Raw genomic sequence first — 19,867 nt, 5'->3', positions numbered from 1 at the left:
AGGTTAAAGCACCAGGCACAAATAAATGTACAGGAGAGGAATAAGTTTGCTTCATGAGAGAGGAAGAACAGATATCTTTAACAACAACTTTGATTAACTTTGGTTTTTGAAGGCCCCTGTAGCCCAAGAAGTCTAACTTTGACCTACTGAGAAATGCAGTCACTGAAAATCCTTGGATAAGGAACAGCATGGAGTTATTTTTGACAAGTTAGAAAGAGCAGGAGCAGTGGTCCAGGAGTGGAATAAGTGAAGTTAGAAACCTATTCATAGAGTATTCAGCTATTAAGAAAAAAATGACAAAAAGAAGAACAATACTTTGAACATAAGCACTCGATAGAAAGAGTTGACTATTATAAAATAATTTCAAGGACTGGTATGGTAGCAGTGGAAATGCTGAGAAAATAAATCTTACTGGTAAAGGGTAAGTTTCAAAAGCATCAAGAATTACTTTTTCCCAGATTTTTTGAAAGGATAAGTCTTATGAGGTTAACTTCTAGATTCTCCTGCAGGAACACACATTTAAGTACTTTGAAGAAAATGTAGTTTATTATATATAGTACTTCCAGTTTTCTATTCACAGCCAATTCTTTGAGAGCCCTGAAGAAATGATGCACTTGTAATTCCATTTCAACATTTCAGATCTATTCCAACATGAATTAAAATGTTCAAATAGTTTCATTTGAACAATTGAAACAACTGGTTTGTGAAGGGCCCTATAGACCATGAAGTCTGACTTTGGCCTGCTTATACAATGGGACTTCAAATTACTCAAAGGTTTGTTGCAAGGACTTAAAATACATTAACACATGCAACACCTCTAGCCAGATCAAATTGTTCATGCCTTTTAGGATGTAACAATATAAAGAGTGAGCTGGAGAGTGAAATGGGAATGTGAAAAAACTTATCTTTTAAAAATAAGAAATAGTGATCTAAAAACGACTTCACCCTGAGATTCAGGTTGGCAGTCTTTAAGGGAGGTACGTAAGAGATCCTACTTCCCACAAGATCTACCCATGGAAAGATGGGCCCCAATTAATTTAAATTAATTCTTCATCTGCAGTTCAGGGGACCCTTTGAGGTTCATTACACACTTTCTATCATCCAATTCATTATGACACTATTCAAGGAGGCTATCGTCCCCTATGGCTGAGTAAATTTCAAGACACTTTTAATCATCAAAAACCACTATTTAAAATACAACCGAAATAAAACAAGTAACAGAATTTGTTTGAAAAGGCACTTTATGAAATCTGAAGGCAACATGACTATGAATAACACATATCTATGCATTCCTAGATTTATTTATCTAAAGAAATGCATTGTGATCCATTCAGTCACCAGTAGTTCATGTTTTAAAAATGGCTTTAATAATAGCCTAATTAAAAGTAGGAGGTAATACTCTTGGGGGAAGGAAATATAAATCTAACCTCTATTTTTACTCATATCATTAGGAAAAAATTCATTAATTTCAGTGCAAATTCAGGAATTTTATTTAAGAATTAATGAAACTTTAATACCCTACCATAAAATTTAGACTTACAATTTTTTTTAAAAAGAATACATAGTATCTGAAGACATTAAATGTTTAATGTACCAATTTATTGCATGTCAGTACAGAAAAATAGAAAGTATATTTTAAAGGAAATTTACTGTTAAAAACAAATGTAAATGTCTGCTTGCCATGGTTAGCATACAATGTACTTACTGCAACATTCAGAGTTATAAAATTTTATTACTGCTTCAAATAAAATATGGCAAATAACAAAAATATGATTTACATTATGAAATCGGATTGTTTATTTTATCCTTAACATATTGAATATGTTGAAACAACTTCGATTCTCCATATATGCTGTACTGACAGAAATCATTAAATTATGTTAAACACACACTCACCTGTTACATATGTATATATGGCACTTTTTGTAAGAAAGTGTCTCATACATAGTCCTATTTTTAAACTACATTTTAAAGATACAAAATATAAATGGAGGTATATTTGTGCCATTTGGAAAAATGTGTTGTCTAGTATTAGGATGACTGCATTTATTTTGCCATACAAATGAACGTATTTCTGATTAGTTAAAATGATGTGCATACATGGTAATAAGAATAAACAGAAGTGCATTTAGTTTTCTACATATCAATTTTAAAAATAAATGTCTGTGCTCTATCATTTCCATCTTTACCTGAGTAATATGAAAATACACAATTTATTTAAATAATCTAAAAGGGTCATTTATGATTAATTTTTCCTTTCACAGTAAGATACTAGGGGGAACGGGACTCAAAAAATCCCAGTATTTATCTTAAAAATTGTGTATTTATCTTTAACTTCAATTACCTTCATAGTACTCTCCGTGTGATGCAACATAGCTATTGAGACACTATGTCCACTGCTCAAAAGTTTTGGAACTCATTAATTTTGATGTCTTTTAGTGCTTCTGTCTTTTTGCTTCACCTCTTCCACATAGGCAAAACGTTTCCCTCTGAGGACTTTTATCATCCGGGGACAAAAAGAAAAGTCACTTGGGGTGGGATCAGGTGAATCGGGAGGGTGGGGCATGGAGTCATTGCTGTTTTTGGTCAGAAACTGCGGGACACTCAGCGTGGTGTGAGCAGGTGCCTTGTGGTGGAACCAGTCACCTGTTTGCCACAACTTGGGATGTTTCTTCCGCAAATCAGGACACAACCTTCTCAAAACTTCCAGATAAAAATCGATGGGTTCCTAGAACACTTACCTAGTGGGGGAAGCCTGTACTACACAAGGCCTACCCTCTAAGGTAACTCATTTTTGTTTTTTTGGTGGGGTCCTCCCTCGTGTCTATAAGTATCAAACATAATAGGAAAAAGGGAGAGGAAAAGATGAGTGGAAGATTTCACTATGTCACGATCTAAACTAAAAAGTGACTTCTGTGACAACCTTTTTAAAAGTTTACTTAATTTACACCACCCTCAAGGAGGCAAGGGTCTCGTTAGCATAAACTACTCTTAAGCTGTCTGAACTTGCAAGATAATTCATATAAAATTGAGTATGACCTTCATTCATGAATTCCCCCAAACCTATTTCCATCCAAGTCAAGTTGCACAAACATAAGAAATGAATACATGAGTCAAATAAATGTGTATGCATCCTCAAAGTATTACAATCACTCCAGTGACATATCACCACAACTATACTCTGTAATTATCAAATGTCTGCAGCTCATCTTAAAATAAATTTAAGTTGCTCTGGAACAAAATTCAGAACACTATTTTTGTGAAAATATCAATTTTACAGTCAAAATCATATTTGCAAAGACACAGGGTGGTCGCAGTGTCAAGTGCCTCATCTGTTAGAAATGCTTGGCATTCAAACATTTCATTTTGCACTGTTTTCTTTTCACCAATTTCATCGGTTACTTATTTCCTATAGCTAAACTTAAGAACTGTGTCACATTTTCCTTTCTAGTTGTCTCTCGCCTATTCTTATTCTTCTACCTGCCACAAATTATTTCTCTTATTTTTGCTGTCTTTTTATAACTTTTTAAAACCAGTACTCCCCCCCCGCAACTAATAATCCCCCTTAAAATACCAGATTTGGAATTTTATTCTCAATGAATATCTTGCCATGTGTGGTCATTCTAGGATTCCCAACTTTACAGTAGCTTCGTAACTTAAAATTCACAAATGTTCTTGTATAAATTAGTCAGAACTACTACACAAGATGGATACATACACTTCCCATTCTCACTAAGCAACGGGCCCAAAAAGGATTCCTGAAATCACGTTTTACTAAGACCGATGGCTTTCAGTCGCAAGATTAGAAGTTCTCAAAAATGATGTCATGAGCTTCAAGAAGCCCTGATGATAAGTGTTTGTTTTCCAACTCCTGCCCATTCAAGGAAACGGTCTCAAACACAGAGGCTAGTGAAGGTGACCAACCCTAGGCACAGCCTCTGCCCTGATGCAGAAAGGAAGGTCTTCAACCCTAAGTAAGAAGAAAGTGAAGGGAGCAGGTATACAAGTAAGTACTCTACAGTTTTTGAAGTCCTAGCTTAAAAACAAAAAAGTTTATAAACCAGGAGTATCAAAACAAAAAGTAGCGTAAAAGCAAAATACTGATGAATTTTTAGACTTCACCAGCATATTTACAACTAAACTAGATCTATACCTTCATAGTAAACTAAATGACTCCATTAAAACATAAAGTACTCTGTAAACTTTAAATGATGCAAGTATAAGGTGTGCCATGTAAGCTCATATCTAAATATACATTCTGTTGTATTTTTTAATATATTGATACTTAGAATAGTCATTCTATATAGCAACAACTGACAAGATGAAAAGTAGCCTTTAATTGTGGTGAATTTATACATACAAAATACACCTTCTATGATACGCATTACCTAATTTTAAAAAGCAAGATTTTTTTACAATTAATAATTTATAGAAAACCATTGTTCTTTAGAAATCATACTTGCTATAATGTATTTCTTTTCTAAATACTGGCATAAAGTGAGTGATAAGAATGCTATTTGGCAAAAGTATTTCTAGCCCTGTCTCCATGAAAAGAGTTTTAAATTAAGGTTAAGATTACTGATTATTTCTCTGCTCTACTTACTTGCAGAAAGCTAATAAATATAACTAAAATATTCAAAATATTGTATGTTAAAGCTGACATATTATACAGAGCTGAACTACATCTATTTTTTGAGGACTGCTTAAACAACAACTTGGCACAATTATGCCTCATAGCTTATATTTTTATTAAGGTAAATCCTGCAAGTTTCAAGGGGATTCTTTTCCCCAAGATTTTCTTGCTCTTGTATATGTCTAAATACTACTTCCCACCTACAGCCATTTAATTGTTAAATGGGGTAATAGGTTTTGTGGTAAAAAGTTTCAGAATTCTTTCATTCCCACATTCCTACATGTAAAAAATTTTAAATAAATAAATAAGGCTTCCTAAATTGTCTTTTGATGTAGGGGTTCTATTTCACAACAACTGGATCATTAAACCAAGAACATAGTTTTTTGGCTTTTGTTTTTGTAACTTTTATTTTCAAAAAGATATCCTGTCTTTGGTGGGATAGATATAACTAGGTACTGGGATTTAATCGTGAGAATTTTTGTAAAACAATATGTACAATCATGTAATGTACAATCATGTAATGATAAGACTCCCTAACTGAATTCTTTTTTTTTTTTTTTTTTTTTTTGAGTTGGCGTCTCACTCCATCGCCCAGACTGGAGTGCAGTGGCCACTCCCGGTCACCGCAGCCTCGACCTGCTGGGCTCCAGCGATCCTTCCGCCTCAGCCTTCCAAGTAGCTGGAACTACAGGCGCGCGCTCCCACACCTGGCTAATTTTTTATTTATTGTAGAGATGAGGTCTCGCCAAGTTGCCCAGGCGGGTCTCGAACCCGTGGACTCAGGCAATCCACTTACCTCAGCCTCCCAAAGGCGCGGGATTACAGGCTGAGCCACCGAGCCTGGCTCCTAATTTACTTCTTAAGCAGTTCTAATCTTCACTAGACTGCTATTAGTGGTTCCGCTGTAGGCTTACAAAATTGACAGAAGCTAAAATTCTCTTTGCCACCAAAATTACAAATGTTAAAAAGTTCAAATATGCACATCAAAGCTGCAGTAAAATTCTAAATCTCTATTTTTACATGCCATGATCCAGACTGTACCTAACAAAAACACGGTACATCTATATTGGAAAACAGGGTCCCATTTATTTGTAAGAAAAAGCTGGATCTCAGCATTCACCAGAGCAAAATTCAATGGCAACCTGCACATAGGCCTCAATTTCACTTCTTGCCAAAAACAAAATATAGAGTTTACATAAAAATAGATATAACGCAGGTAACCATATACATTAGTATATGACCAGTGTTATTTACATTTAAAATGTTGCATTGCATAATTCAAGGAATAAAATACCATCATGCATTTCATTTTAATTTTTAAGGTGAAAAATGCAGTTACAGAACTAAGTTTGTTTACTATGATTGTCCCAATATTTACTTAAGAAAAAATATCCAAAGATTCTTGTTTACACATCTCCTTCCACGACCCAGCTATTAATTTTCGTAACACAGATCATATCACTTTAGCAACAAGAAACTTTTGAATTATCTCTATTATACTGACATATTAAACTAAGATATGAATACAGAATCACATTGAAAATTTTGATGAAAATGTATGAAATAATCCCAAGAATTATAGTTCTTCAAATGTAAAAAATTATTCGGATCATCATAAAAGAGCAATGAAGTCCTGTCAATGTTTAATGTAACTCTTTAGACAAGTACAGACATAACATACTTCTAAAGTAACATTCTTTATCATTCTGCACAAATTAAAATATAATGCATTAATCAAAAAGGGAAGAATTATATAATTGTTACATTAGATGACGTTTTTGTCATTTCTTCAGGAGAATGACTCTTTATGACTTCTTTGATGAATTGTTCAAGTGCAGTGAAGTAGCCTTGGCACTGCCACGTATCATTGTGAGTCCCATCTGGAAAAATGGCTAATCTCTTAGTCCGAGATGGGGAGAGTTCATACAGCTGCTTCATCATCACAGGTGGAATTAATTGGTCAGAGAGTCCAGAGATGAAAAGAGAAGGCATTCTGCACTGAGAGATTTTCCTGTAGGACAAAAATTTATTTTTGTAGCACCATAAAGGAAGGTAACGCATTGGGAAAAATGAAAATAAAGTGCTGGCCATATGTGGTATGCTTAAAAACGTGTTCTCCACCATAATGGCTGAAATCCTATGTGAATTTTCAGAAGCCAAATGAACAGCCACTGCTCCTCCCAAGGAACGGCCAAAAAGAAAAATTTTTGTTTTATCAAGGTCAGGTCTAGTCATCACGTAGTCTAATACGGCTTCAGAATCCAGGTAGAGTCCTTCTTCACTTGCTTCTCCTTCGCTTTTTCCATAGCCTCGGTAATCAACCAGCAAAAGGTTCACTTTGAGGTTCACCAACATCAGCAATGCATTTGGTAACCTGTGACCTATGTTGCCTGCATTCCCATGAAAATAAATTATAGTTGGGGAATAGGGCGAATTGTCTCCAGTGTATCGAATCAAAATAAGATTCAGACGTATTCCATCTTTGGTTCTGATGAAAATGTTTTCGTGTGGAATACCAGTGGGCATGGGAACATAAAGGCGTGAAGAGGATGGCTGTTCTGGAAAATAAAGCAACACATCCTGGAATTTATACAGAATACCTGCTATTGATATGAATATTAACAAAAGTAAGATAATGCCTCCATATAGATGAAAAGTCACTATTAAAGGTAAAAGAGAAATACGGCAGAGAGCCCAAGACCATGACACCAAGGCTATTAGCCATCTTTCAACAAAGTTCCACAGCATCCAGGACTTTTCCATTGTTGCTCTCCGAAAGAATCCTAAAACGAGAGAGAGAGAGAGAGAGAATGTCAATACTTCAACATATATCTGCTATTTTAACAGTAAGATTCATGGGATAATAAACTATGGCACTAGGACTCGTTTTATTGTTAAATGTGGTAATGGGTTCAATCTATCCACAAAACTGACTGCTATAATTCCCGTTTCTTCTGTTCTCAATAGTCTCTTTCTATCATATGCCTCCACTGTCCTATTTGTGAAACACTAATATTTATCACATTGTATTCATTGTTTTTTAAAAGCACTTATTTACTGCCAGGTACCCTCATTCATATGTTCTCACTGATTTGACAGAAAAATAAGTTGATGCTACATTCTAATTTTTTTTTAAATGAGAAAATGAAGGCTCAGGAGCATAAGTGGACTGGCTATCACCCCAGTTCCCCAGGTAGAGCAGGAGGCAAACAAGCTCAAGTCCAGAGCCCAGGATACACTACGAGAGCTACTTATGTCATGCCGAGGACAAGCCGTGTGAGGAGGTGGTCAACGGATTCTAACCAAGTGAGAACCATCCAGTGGAATTTATAGTAAATTATAACTAGACAAACTAGGGTAAGAATGAAAACATCTCCCAGCGACTTAAAAGTTTTCACACTCAACTTAAACTATTTAAATTAACTACTACATTCTAAAACTATATCAATTTTGAGAAAACATTTAATGACTTGTCTTTCATGTCTAATTAAAAATAAATTTTAGATTGCTAATGTCATGAGATATGTAGTATCTTGTATTTAATTCTTATTGAAATTTCATACCGTGGGATCAACACACTGCTAAAATGTATTCATGTGGTAATAAATGCTTAAGGGATAAGTATAAAACAACACACAAATATTATGAGAAACAGAAAATGAAGCACAATGACTCACTGGAGAAAAGTTTTTTTAAAAAGATTACTGAAAAATATAACTGATATAAAGAATATAAAAAAGAGAAATTATTAAAAGACAATTTTCTTTGCTATCAAATCAAAAGGTTTGTACATGTTTTCCTAAAAATGCAAAATATCAGATATGTTACAAGTTTTTTTATGTATTACAGAATTCACCTACTTATGCTTATGTATCAAATTTTAGTATCAAATTTCCTTTACCCATGAACCAAACAACCATAATGAAGTTATTCTTAACTTTAACAATTGCTAATTTACTTTTTAAATTTTAATGTATGCCATAAGTTAACACACTTCAAAGTAGATTTAAATGCCAAAAGATAATAATAAAACCAGCTTAAATTAGATGAGTTATAAAAACAATGAATTAGAAAATTTAACAAGTTTTATTTTTCACTATTATTTAACTAAACATAGATTCCCATATTTGAATTCTTATTCAAATGGTTCTTTTTGAACACAAACACAGCATTTTTTACTGGTTTCTCAGGATCAACACTGCCACCAAGTGGTAGTGAGTTTTATCACTAAGCAGTACATGCAACTTAGAGACTCATGTATGGAAAGTAAATAAAAATCCAACACAGTATAAGTGACATCTGACACAGCGGTATTAAATCTGGCCAAAAACCAGCTTTTAAAAAGTTATAGTATAAAGTCCAAATACTAGGCCTATTACACTGAATTATTTCATTGTTTTTATAATCAACTGTTGATGTTTGCTTAAGAGCTCAAATTATAGATGTCAACAACATATCTGGTCACTTAAATTTTTCATGTAATGTCCACTTTATTTTATTTTAAGTACAAGTGATATCTGAATGATTTTAGTTTGCGCCCAGTTGTACTGGATAAACTTGAAAACAAACTGGTATTAGCTTTATACATCAAAATAACAATTTTAATTTCTGTGTAATATTAGGTTTAACACATATTATACTATCTAATACATCTCTATATTGCTATCTATATTGCTAGTGTACATTAACAATGTATATTATTAACATATAACATATATAATACATATAAGAGCACTACAATATTTGGTAGGGTACTATTTAAGATATTTAGTGAAAAACATCAAAATTTTACTATTTCATAGCCTAGCCAATCATTTATGACACATGTATCAGAGATGAGAAATTCAAACATCATTTATTTGGTGAATAGGAGGAAACACTAAAATTTCATCACCCTTAAAGTCTTTGCCACATCACATACTTGCTGAATAACTTTGCATTTATCACCTATTTTCAGTCTGAATTTCCTTTTCAGCAGAATGAGAATTTTAAAAATGCTTATATATAAGTCTAGTCAGCAATATCAAGCAAAATTAATAAAAAAGCATTTATAAATGTTTCAGCTATGTTAGCTTTGCTTTGTGACCACTATTTCTGGCTTTACCGCTCAATAACTGTGCTTGGCTCAAATTCTTATTAAGAGATTGCAACATAAGATAAGACATAAAGCTCCAAATACATGAAGTAAATTTTAAAATTTGAACCTTATATCTGTATAAATTTAAATAATCATAATTTTTAGCCACTAAATTTTGAAAAGTTCTTTTTTATTTCAGTAGCCTCTAATTTCTAATTCTGCGCAAATACTGAATTTAAATCTAATAAACCAGGAACTGTGTTTCTCTTTTTCACCACTTTATCTCTAGTGGCTAGTATATCACTTTACATATATTTATGACTAAATGTATTTTTAAATAATTTAGTAACAGATCTGAATTATTATTTCTAAGATAAAAATATTCTGAGCAGTGAGCATACATATTTAAAACTGGACATAAGAAAAATTAGCATCTTTGTTTGGGTCTGTTACTAGTTAAGAATAAGGAATAAACTTTCAGTTTTCCACATTTCCCAAAAGTCACTTTAACTAAATGACTTTATGATAAGCCAATGTAGTTTCACAATGGATTGTTAGACTATGGAACTCAGAATAAAAGTCAATTCATTTTGAGTGGTATCAAATGGAAGTCGTTTTTAAGAACAGATTAATAAAAACTGTTTGTGTGTGTATGTTTGTGTGTGTGTGTTCCCTTTAAGATCTCCTGACACACTGGTGATTTAGCATGCAAACACTCACAGACTGCTCATCTAACCCAACTTGCCAATAACCTCTGCTCCCTAGTCTGCACCATACCTCCACCTCAGAGATGCTCTTAAATGATCTAGGATAAGTGAACAATAGCAGAGAGGATTTTTACTCATTAAATTTGCAGAAACATCAGCAAAGCACAATTACTATGCGCCATCTGCTGAGATGTAAAAGTAATTACATAAAGACCCCTATGATGGTCGCCAACAATGATACTGCCTCTAATAAGGTCGACTGCATAGATCCCACAGACAGCATTAAGCTAGTTTCTACTGGTTTTGTCAATAAATTAGTGAGCAAAGGGTTAACAAAACCTTTTTCCTTCTCCAGATTAAAAAAATGACCTCTCCTTAACCTTCCACACTGTTTCCCTGGAAACCCGATAACTGGCACATCAGCTGTGTTTCTAAGCAACATTGTATGCAGTAAAAGTGACTCCTGTTGGTGCACAAAACAGGAATTGAGAGGGCAGTGAGTTGAGAGGGCAGTGAGCAGCAGACACACGGTGGAACTTCTCTGAATGGGATATGACCTGCAGCTGGCTTGTCCTTTGCTGAGACCTTTATGCTACCAACCGCTAGGTGCTCCACAAAAGACACTGTGTCCGGTGGAGCAGAAGCAGCTAAGCCAAGGTGGTACTCACTCCCACCCACATGACATCTTTCCACTACACCTCCGCTATCACCTGGGAACAATATACCTGATGCTGACATGCTGGGTTTTCCATCCCACATTTTTCAACAAAGCACACAATATGTGCTGACACACAATATGTTCTACTATGGTCTATCAGGTCTTGTGAGTAGGAATGTCCAGGTGACCCCATTCTGATCATGCAGAATGGGTGAGGCAATTAAGTATGTCCTATGTGGCAAAACATTTATAAAATGTGTCTTTGGAACAGATAGATTGTCAGGTTCTTCCGCATGTGAAACACATTTGCTGATAACATCTTAGCATCATAAACAGAAGAAATGATGAGTTTAATATACTCCTCAGTTAAAATTAACATCAAATAGAAAGGTTGCTTAGAGGGAAAGAACATTAGACCTGTTCTACAGTAAGTAACCTCTCATCTTCCTCTCTTCTTCTACATCATTGTGTGGCGTACTTCTAAGCTTATGCCAGCATCTTAAGTGAACATCTGACATTCCTGTGTCTCAATTCTGCCTCTACCATGTTATCAAGACCTCATCTCACATGTCAAACATCTCGAAAACCCAGCAATCTGTGGCCTTAACAATCCCCAATAATTCCTTTACCACCTGCTGAGAATTTCGTCAGCGAGTTCTCACAATGATCACTCACAAGTAAACCTCACTTGTAAATATATTTAGTGGATTTTTCTTGATCCACAGTGCAACACCCCACCTCCAAAGTGGCATTCACTGCTGATTTCTCCTCAGCTTCCCGGGTACTCAAATTTCTATTTATCTCTGCCCTACCCCCCTTAAAGTATTTTCCCAGGTCCTGTCTGCCCACTGTCTTTTAGGTTACTAAATTCTTTCCCTCAGTGATTTAATTCCTATTCGTGCTCCAACTATTACAACTGTGTATAAATTATGCTTCCCAATCTACGAGTCTATTCTTCATTTTAGTCTCAATCTACCAGTTCCTCAAGTACCTGATGATTCACTGACAACTCAAACTTACCCCAAGCTGAAGTCATCCTCCTTCCCATCCAACATTTGCAACACTTTATGTTAATTATCAACAAAAAAGCATGGTGCATAAGCAAATACATGTTTTCAAAACAGGTTTTGGTTTTGAGACTCAACATATAATATGCAGACTAAAATTAAATTATGTGTCACAGTACCAAAAAGTCACTAATTATATATTACACTATAAAAAACAGGTATCTTATTATAGCATGTACATGTTCTTGCATTTTCATTAAAAAAAAAATCAATCTTGGAAATAACTTTTGTGCTTTCTTTCTAAATGAAATGGTTTGATATTCGTGAGCACATCTCAATAAATAATCTATTGAAAGCATGACTAGTCTTTATGATGATGTACTGTGAAGACAAATTAGATAATTGTTTTCCTTGTAAAGAATGGTTTTAAAGTATTAGTGACAACCTGATATGCTATATAAGAACTCTGATCCTATCATAAGACTTACAGAAATGGTGATGGTAACCTTGGAAGTTTCATGGTATTAACAACTTCACCTCTAGTCACTATGTCACCTCTAGTGCTCTATGTTTCCCATCTCGAAACTCACATCTATTATGGGCTTAAAATAACCAATTTAAGACAAAAAACAAATACAATTAAGAACTGGTAAGCTCTCAGACCATCCTGCTGGCAAGCAGTGAATGGTAAGTCAACTGAGTAAGTGATGGCCATGCTCATCCGATCTCTACAATCACCCCATGCGCTCTCTCATTTATATATTTGGAGGATCACAAATGGCTCCATTTCTTAAGGAAAACTACTTAATTAAAATAAAATGATGCTTAAAGAAAAGATCATTACTGAAGTTACACCCTCCCCTAATAAAATCAGTCTTCAGAATTCAACTGCAGGACCCCAGGTGAGATCACAGTGTAGACCACTTGTTTCCCAGCCTCTTCTCAAAGGGATGGTCATCAGCTTCCAACACATCCTACTAAACTATTTTAAGATTGAAGATAATGTGCAGACACCTACTATGTCAACCACAGTGCTTAGGCACCATAGGCTACTTAAAAATTATAAATGTACTATATATAGCCCTTGATCTCAAGGAGCTCAGATCTGCTGTAACTCTCAAGCAATTCAGACTACTCAGGAAACAAACAAAGAAATAAACAACTGAACATGCTCAACATAACTTCATTTAATTATAGAGGACACAAAGAAAAGTCAAAGAAAGATCACAACTGTCCTTAAATATAACAAATGAAAATCAAAACCTTTACAATGTGTCCTTCACAACATAATTTTAGTAATCTCTGGATTCATTAAGCTTGATTATTTATAGAAACCAAGTGGAAACTTATGCAAACTTTCCAAAAACAGGACAAAGCATAAATCCAGGGTTAAGAATCGCTCTTACTTTCCATCAAACAGCTGTCTATGCCACTTATTTTTATTGATTTAGCACAATTATTCACAGAAACTGAAACTATCCAGCAAAATCTAAATAAATACTTGGCAAGGATAGTGTAGAAGAATTTAGAGTAGTGAAACTGAACGTACTCTAAAATCCTATTAAATCAAAGATCTTTCTATTCCAGTGGCTCTTAAAACGGGGCCACAGACTCCTGGGGGTCCCCAGGACCCTCTAACATAGTCCACAAAATCAGTGTTAAAGTTTTAATAATATTTATTTTCAAAGCGTAAAAATCTTTCACGTTTTACTAAAGATTCCCATGGAGAGGAACAACCCTGAGTCTTTAAGCAATTTTTTGAGGCCTTGCATTTGCAGGGCTTATTTTCCAGTCCAAAAAATAGACCTAGTTGCTGGTGTTCAAAGCTTCTAAGTAACTATAAGCAATAGAACTACAACTATACTCATCAACTGAGTAAGCAGTAAATTTGATCCTTAACCTTAAAAAAAAAAATACTAAGACTTTATTTACCTTTTCACTATTTGACACTTGCACTAATGGTGCATAAGTAATGATGGGTAAAAATTGCTTGTGCCTTGGCAAGAATCAGGGCAGTGACACCATGTGTTCACATTAAGTGTATCCTTCATCACCATGAACTCACAGTAAAAGAGGGAAAAAAGCCAGTTTTACCAAAGAGTGCCAATGAAGAAGCAGTAAATGTTATACATTTAATACATTTAATTATATCTCAACCCATGAGTATACACATCTTTTGTTGTTGTTGTGGACTCATTCTGTCACCTAGGCTGGAGTGCAGTGGCATGATCACGCTCAATACAGCCTTGACCTTCTGGGCCCAAACAACCCTTCCGCCTCAGCTTCCCAAGTAGCCAGAACTACATGCTGATTTTTTGGTAGAGATGATGTCTTGATATGTTGCCTAGGCTGGTCTCAAATTCCTAGGCTCAAATGATCCACCCGTCTTGGCCTCCCAAAGTGCTGAATTACAGGTATCAGGCCCTGCACCCAGCCTAAGGAAATACACATCTTTTTAACATGCTGTGTGACAGCATGGAAAGTACACATAAAGCACCTTTGCTGTGTACTGAAACACATTTGAATTGTGAGCTGAACTAGCTGCTTTTTTAGGTGATATTTTTTATTTAAAAAGACAACTGATATGTTGGGAGCCGGCGACGGAGGCCCACTGAGTGTTAGGGATCAGGGAGGGCCGTGGACCCCGAGACCACTAGGTTGTATTCGGGAGCCGCTGACCCCATTTTCCTCCTCCTTTTACCATGCAGCGCAAGTAACCTAAAGGAACTCTGATCTAAGCTGAAGGCTCTGTGACTGTGACAGGCATGGCTCACTCTAGAAACCCATTGTTCCTGTTTCCCATAAACTGTGGTTTCAGCTTACGTATTAGATATAATTCAAATTCAGGTCACATTTGGGAGCCTTTTATACGGTATAAGCTTCTTTATAAGATTTAAAAGTCTATTTGTAGAATTAGTATATACTTATGGAGAGCTGTTTTCAGCTTTTCAATGGTATAGATGACTATCTAGAGTTATCAGAAATGGCCCAGCACAAACTTTGGGCTGGGCCACATTCCTGAGAGCCCAGCGCGTACTTTGGACTGGGCTGCTTTCTTTTAGGCCGGCTTTAGCTACAGTTAGTGTAGGGTTTTTTCTACCTATTATAGAAATTGAATTTATTTTATTCATAGAAAGTACTGTAGAATAGGTCATGCTACGTCAGGGAATCATGTTAGTTCAAGCATGAGCAATCATGATATTTTGAGGTTTAATAAGAATACAGTTAACTCTAAAAATTTCATTGTCTCCATTTTCTACTATTGTGGTTTTGGCCTTAGTACATTTACGGTTTATATTTGGGGATTATTTTTAGAAGCTTTGCTGCTGATGATTCAGCTTTATATATTAGGATTAGGAATTAGAAACTTTCATAGAAATTAGGATAGACATACAGGACTTTAGAATAGCCATTTTGTTAAGAGATTGTAATCTATTGCTCCAAAAAGTGGCCCACCATGAACCTTGGACTGGGCCACATCCTGTAGAGCCAAGCATGATCTTTGGATTGGGCCACATTCTTTAGGAGTTGTCTTAAGCTTCCGTAGCATTGTGTAAATAGTATTAGCACAGAATAGAAAGGTAATAAAATTTAAGTTAGTCATCATGGGTGTTGTGTGCACATGAGCTTTATAAGTTATTGATTATCAGAACATCATGATGCTAGTAGGGATTGTTGCACTGCTTTTGAAGAGCGTTAACTAGCAAAGGGAACAATACGACAATCTTGGGGTTTGTCCTTCCTCATAACTGAGAAAACATCTGGTGGGTGGGGTCGCCCCTCCTGCACCTGGCTTTGTGTTCACGTGAAAGACTTGTGAGACTGTCTGTGTAAAATTTGGGGATAAATACCTGCTGTAACTTTCAATAAATGGGTTCTGCTCATTTCACTGAACAGTTGTCCACTTTCTTTCTCTTTCTTCCTCTTTATATCTATCCCTTCTCTTTCTTTTGTTTAATATCTATCCCTACTACAGAATTGGCTTCTGTGATAGACAGAGTCCAGTCTCTTTCTTTCTCCCCCCTTTTCTCTTTATTTCTCCAGAATAATCGCCGACGCTGCCACATCTTCCAAGGGACCTCCTAAATCTCCCCAAAACTTGCATGGGCTGGTCCCCCACACTGATAAACTATGGTTGTTCAGACTTAGGTGTTTGGCAGATTTTTCTAGAAGTTGCCAATAGTTCCCACACACAGAGATTTTTCTAATGGCATCGTGGTGGTAGTGCTATTAACATGTGCTTTTTAGTCATCTATTAAAAATCTATTAAATGTGTCACCATGTGGAAGAATGTACATAAGTCAATAAAAAAACATATTCCAAATGACCAATGCAAAATCCATCAGACGTAATGAAAAATTCATTAGATTATAAACCAAGAGACTTTAATGCAACAGAGACAAAAACTCTGATATTAGTGTCAGATGACACAATGTAACTGGCCTTTAAGGAATTACCTACTGCATTGTGAGTACTGGAGTAGTACTAAGGAATGTCCACAATACTCACTTCACAACTACACACTTGCGTGAGCCTGATTTTCTTCATATGCCTCATGGAAACAGCCTGCATGAGAAAACATCATAAACAGCCTGCCTTCTAGTAAGCAGATTTGGAGACGTTTACAAAAATGTAAAACAATGTCATACTCCTATTCTTGTAATTATGGTTGTGTCACATAAATTGTTACTTATGTTAATATATAATGGACTTATTACTGTTATTTTTAAATAAACTAAATACTTTATAAATTCCTAGTTTTAATTTTTAACACAGTATATATCTACATATAATGAACAAAAGAATGAGATCAAAAAGTTTGGGAATCATTGTTCTATACGGTCTAACCATAAAATTTATTGCCTTTTTTCTACACGGACTTGCCTCCTTCAGTTAAGACAGGCATACATTTATTTGAATCCTTTCTGCACTGTAATATGTGTATAACTGATTTACAGAGTCTGCCGACAGCAAACTGTTTCTAAACATTACAAAAGATGTTTTATCTATAGGTGAATTAAAATTAATTTCCCAAACTGGTAAAAGGATAAACATTTTAAACACAATAAGAATGCCCTAAGTCATAAATGCACTATGATTTTTTTAAAGGCCCTTACGACCATCTTAAATTGATAAATTTAGGATCAGCTTGTTTGAAAATAAAAACTACTCATACACTAAAAAAAGATGTCTATAAAAGATGCCTTGCACACTGAAAGAACAATGTGCAAGTTCAAGTGAAGACTGTAAAAAGTGAAAAGCAAGTCCATGTGTCACTGCTGACATCCACATCACAGGGAGAATGAGGACCCCACTGTGCTCATTAATTACTCTGGGGGAATTCACAGCTTTCGATCACATTTCAAGTTATGTAGAACTCAGACTCCGCATTCTTACATCAATCTATCTCCTTTTCTGCTAAGCACTGGGAAGTTAAAAACCATGCCAGCTGCTCAGCTAAAATGGAAACACAAATAGCTGCTATCAGTGTGCTGGAGACACCACAGAATGAATTATCTATTTCCCTAATGGTTACCCACATGCCATCAATAATGAAAAACTGTGTATTAATAGTCCTACGGGACAAATGAACAGTAACTGCCTATGCAGATGATGGATAATAACCAAATAGTTCAGAGAGCATTTTTAAGTGGAACTTAAATCTGCATGAGCACATACCTCAAAGTTATACGAGGCAGCAACTTAGCAGCATTTCTATATTCTCCCCCTCCTTGAAGCATGAAAGACTTGGAAAATAAATTCAACTCCAACAGAACTAAAATGAGAGATTACTGTCACTATGGAATTCAACCACAATTTGTTCTGAGATTATAAATATTTGAAATGATTTTTTAAAAATCTACTAGCCTAAAAATGTTGAGTAGTGATATCAGATTGATAATGAAACTCATTTAGTTTCCAGCTTATGAATGGGCAAGGTTATACAACTAGATGGATGAAACTTACAATTTATCCTCTTGTATGAAACCAATGTTACAGCAGCAGCTAGGTTCTCAAGCTAGCTCACAAACTCAGTAGTTCATGTCCTGGAAATACTACATCCTTGCCAAGGACTGACTTGGGCAGAATACACTGTTGTAGAAGTTAAGGACACGTGAGACAGTAACACAAAATTTAATAATGTATTATGAAATCTCTCATTTGAGGAAAAAGATCCTGAGTAGAAGAACTAGAGCCTTTTTTAAGTCAACTCAAAGGAGAGCATTAACTTTCCTGAGGCAACTAAACAAGAATTAGAAAGATTTTACTCTCTCTGAGTAATACATAAGTTCTAAAGTAATGAAATCAGAGAAAAAGGAATAGATTCCCCTGATATACGTGACAAGAGAAGGGAGACCATACAAAAATGTGAGGGTCAACAATTTCCTGGGCCTACCACTTGGTCATATTGTTGACCCAGGGCAACTTGGTTGGGGAGTCCTGTAATTCACACGGCAGGATGCCTTTGGTGTGGCAAGAGAGAGGCAGCGTGCCAGAAGCCACCTGTGGGTAGGGCAGTTGACTTGCTTTCATCACCACGTTAACTACCCATCCAGGGAGGCAGTGTGGTGCAGTGCCAAGGAGACAGCGCTGGGGCGTGGTCTGTTAATAGCTAGGTAGATGTGACAACTCCCTTAGCCTCACGAAATGTATATTTACTGCCTCACATGTGAAAGGTGGGAAAGACTTACTTGTATCAGTGCAGAGACCAAATGCAGTAGTATGTTAATAAATGCAGTGTCTTCGATGAGACAAAACCGAAGGTACTCTAGTACCTACTAAAGCAGAGTACGAGAAAATAAGTACAACCAGAAGTCCTACTCGTCTTGGATTAAATAATAGATAGAATTCACTGGCAGTGAAGGTGAGTTATCTGAACAGAGAAAATAAATTAGGACAATGTTTAATTTTTCGGTGAAAACCAAGCTCGGGCAGCCGGAAGCTCTCCTTGGGGCTCCTACTGTTCCTCCTGCCAGCCATTCCATATGCTGCAGCCTGTGCAAACTCAGGTAGTGGCACCGGCTTTTACAACCTAACTAACCTGCTTACTCAGGCTGTGAGTTCCTTGAAGGCGGTGACTTCAACCCACTCTGTATTTTCAGCAGGCAGCAGCACCTGGTGCACAGGAGACTTCTACTAATAATCACTGAACGGAACCCTTGATGTCACAGGCAGGACGCTACAGGGACAATGAGGAATTCTTACCAGCAGAATAAAATGGAAGACTGTAGTTAAAGACATGTGATGAACCTCAGCACGCACACAAAATAAATACTAATCCACAGCAAAAAAGAGAAAAAAGAAATGGACAGGATCGACGAAAATCAATCTTCAAAACTTGAGGCCAGCACACTCTCTCGTCTCTTCCTCTTGCACAGTAAATGCGCGTCAGGGAACTGTTCCTTGACAGCCTGATTTCTGGCGATGACACACCTGGGGCAGTGCCACGAGGGATGCATTTTGCGTACGACAAACGTCGACGACAACCCGGCAGCAAAACGGGCTTCCACCGTGCGGGGTGCTGTCTCTCAAACACCCCCAAACTTCCCGCCGTGGGACTGGCCGGTCTCCACCCGCCGCAGCCGCGACCCGACCCGGACGTCTCCCCCCTGCATCCCGGCCGCGGGGAGGCGTCCAGCTCCCGAGGCGCCCCGTGCGGGAGGGAGGAGGCTCGGGGGGCGCGGGGGGTTCGCGGGCTCGGACACGCCGCCGCAGACACGGCCGGCCCGTGACCCCGAGGCACGCTTCGGGTTCGGCCCGAAAGAAGCGACACCGGCCGAGCCC

At 36.5% G+C, this 19,867-nt stretch overlaps 1 protein-coding gene across 1 annotated transcript in view; it reads right to left on the bottom strand.

Annotated features, from left to right (window-relative positions):
* Positions 1–5,697: 5,697 nt before the first annotated feature.
* ABHD13 (abhydrolase domain containing 13) overlaps positions 5,698–19,867 on the bottom strand; it is a 14,674-nt gene continuing 504 nt past the window's right edge. The window contains exon 2 of the mRNA XM_008062566.2: positions 5,698–7,416. Coding sequence (XP_008060757.1) covers positions 6,383–7,396 — 1,014 coding nt within the window. The 5' untranslated portion in view covers positions 7,397–7,416 and the 3' untranslated portion in view covers positions 5,698–6,382. The remainder of the gene's footprint in view (positions 7,417–19,867) is intronic.

The sequence above is a fragment of the Carlito syrichta genome, unplaced genomic scaffold (assembly GCF_000164805.1).
Source record: "Carlito syrichta isolate Samal-C Ts95f unplaced genomic scaffold, Tarsius_syrichta-2.0.1 Scaffold305753, whole genome shotgun sequence".
Taxonomy (NCBI): Eukaryota; Metazoa; Chordata; class Mammalia; order Primates; family Tarsiidae; genus Carlito; species Carlito syrichta.
This window is presented reverse-complemented; position numbering and strand designations above follow the sequence as displayed.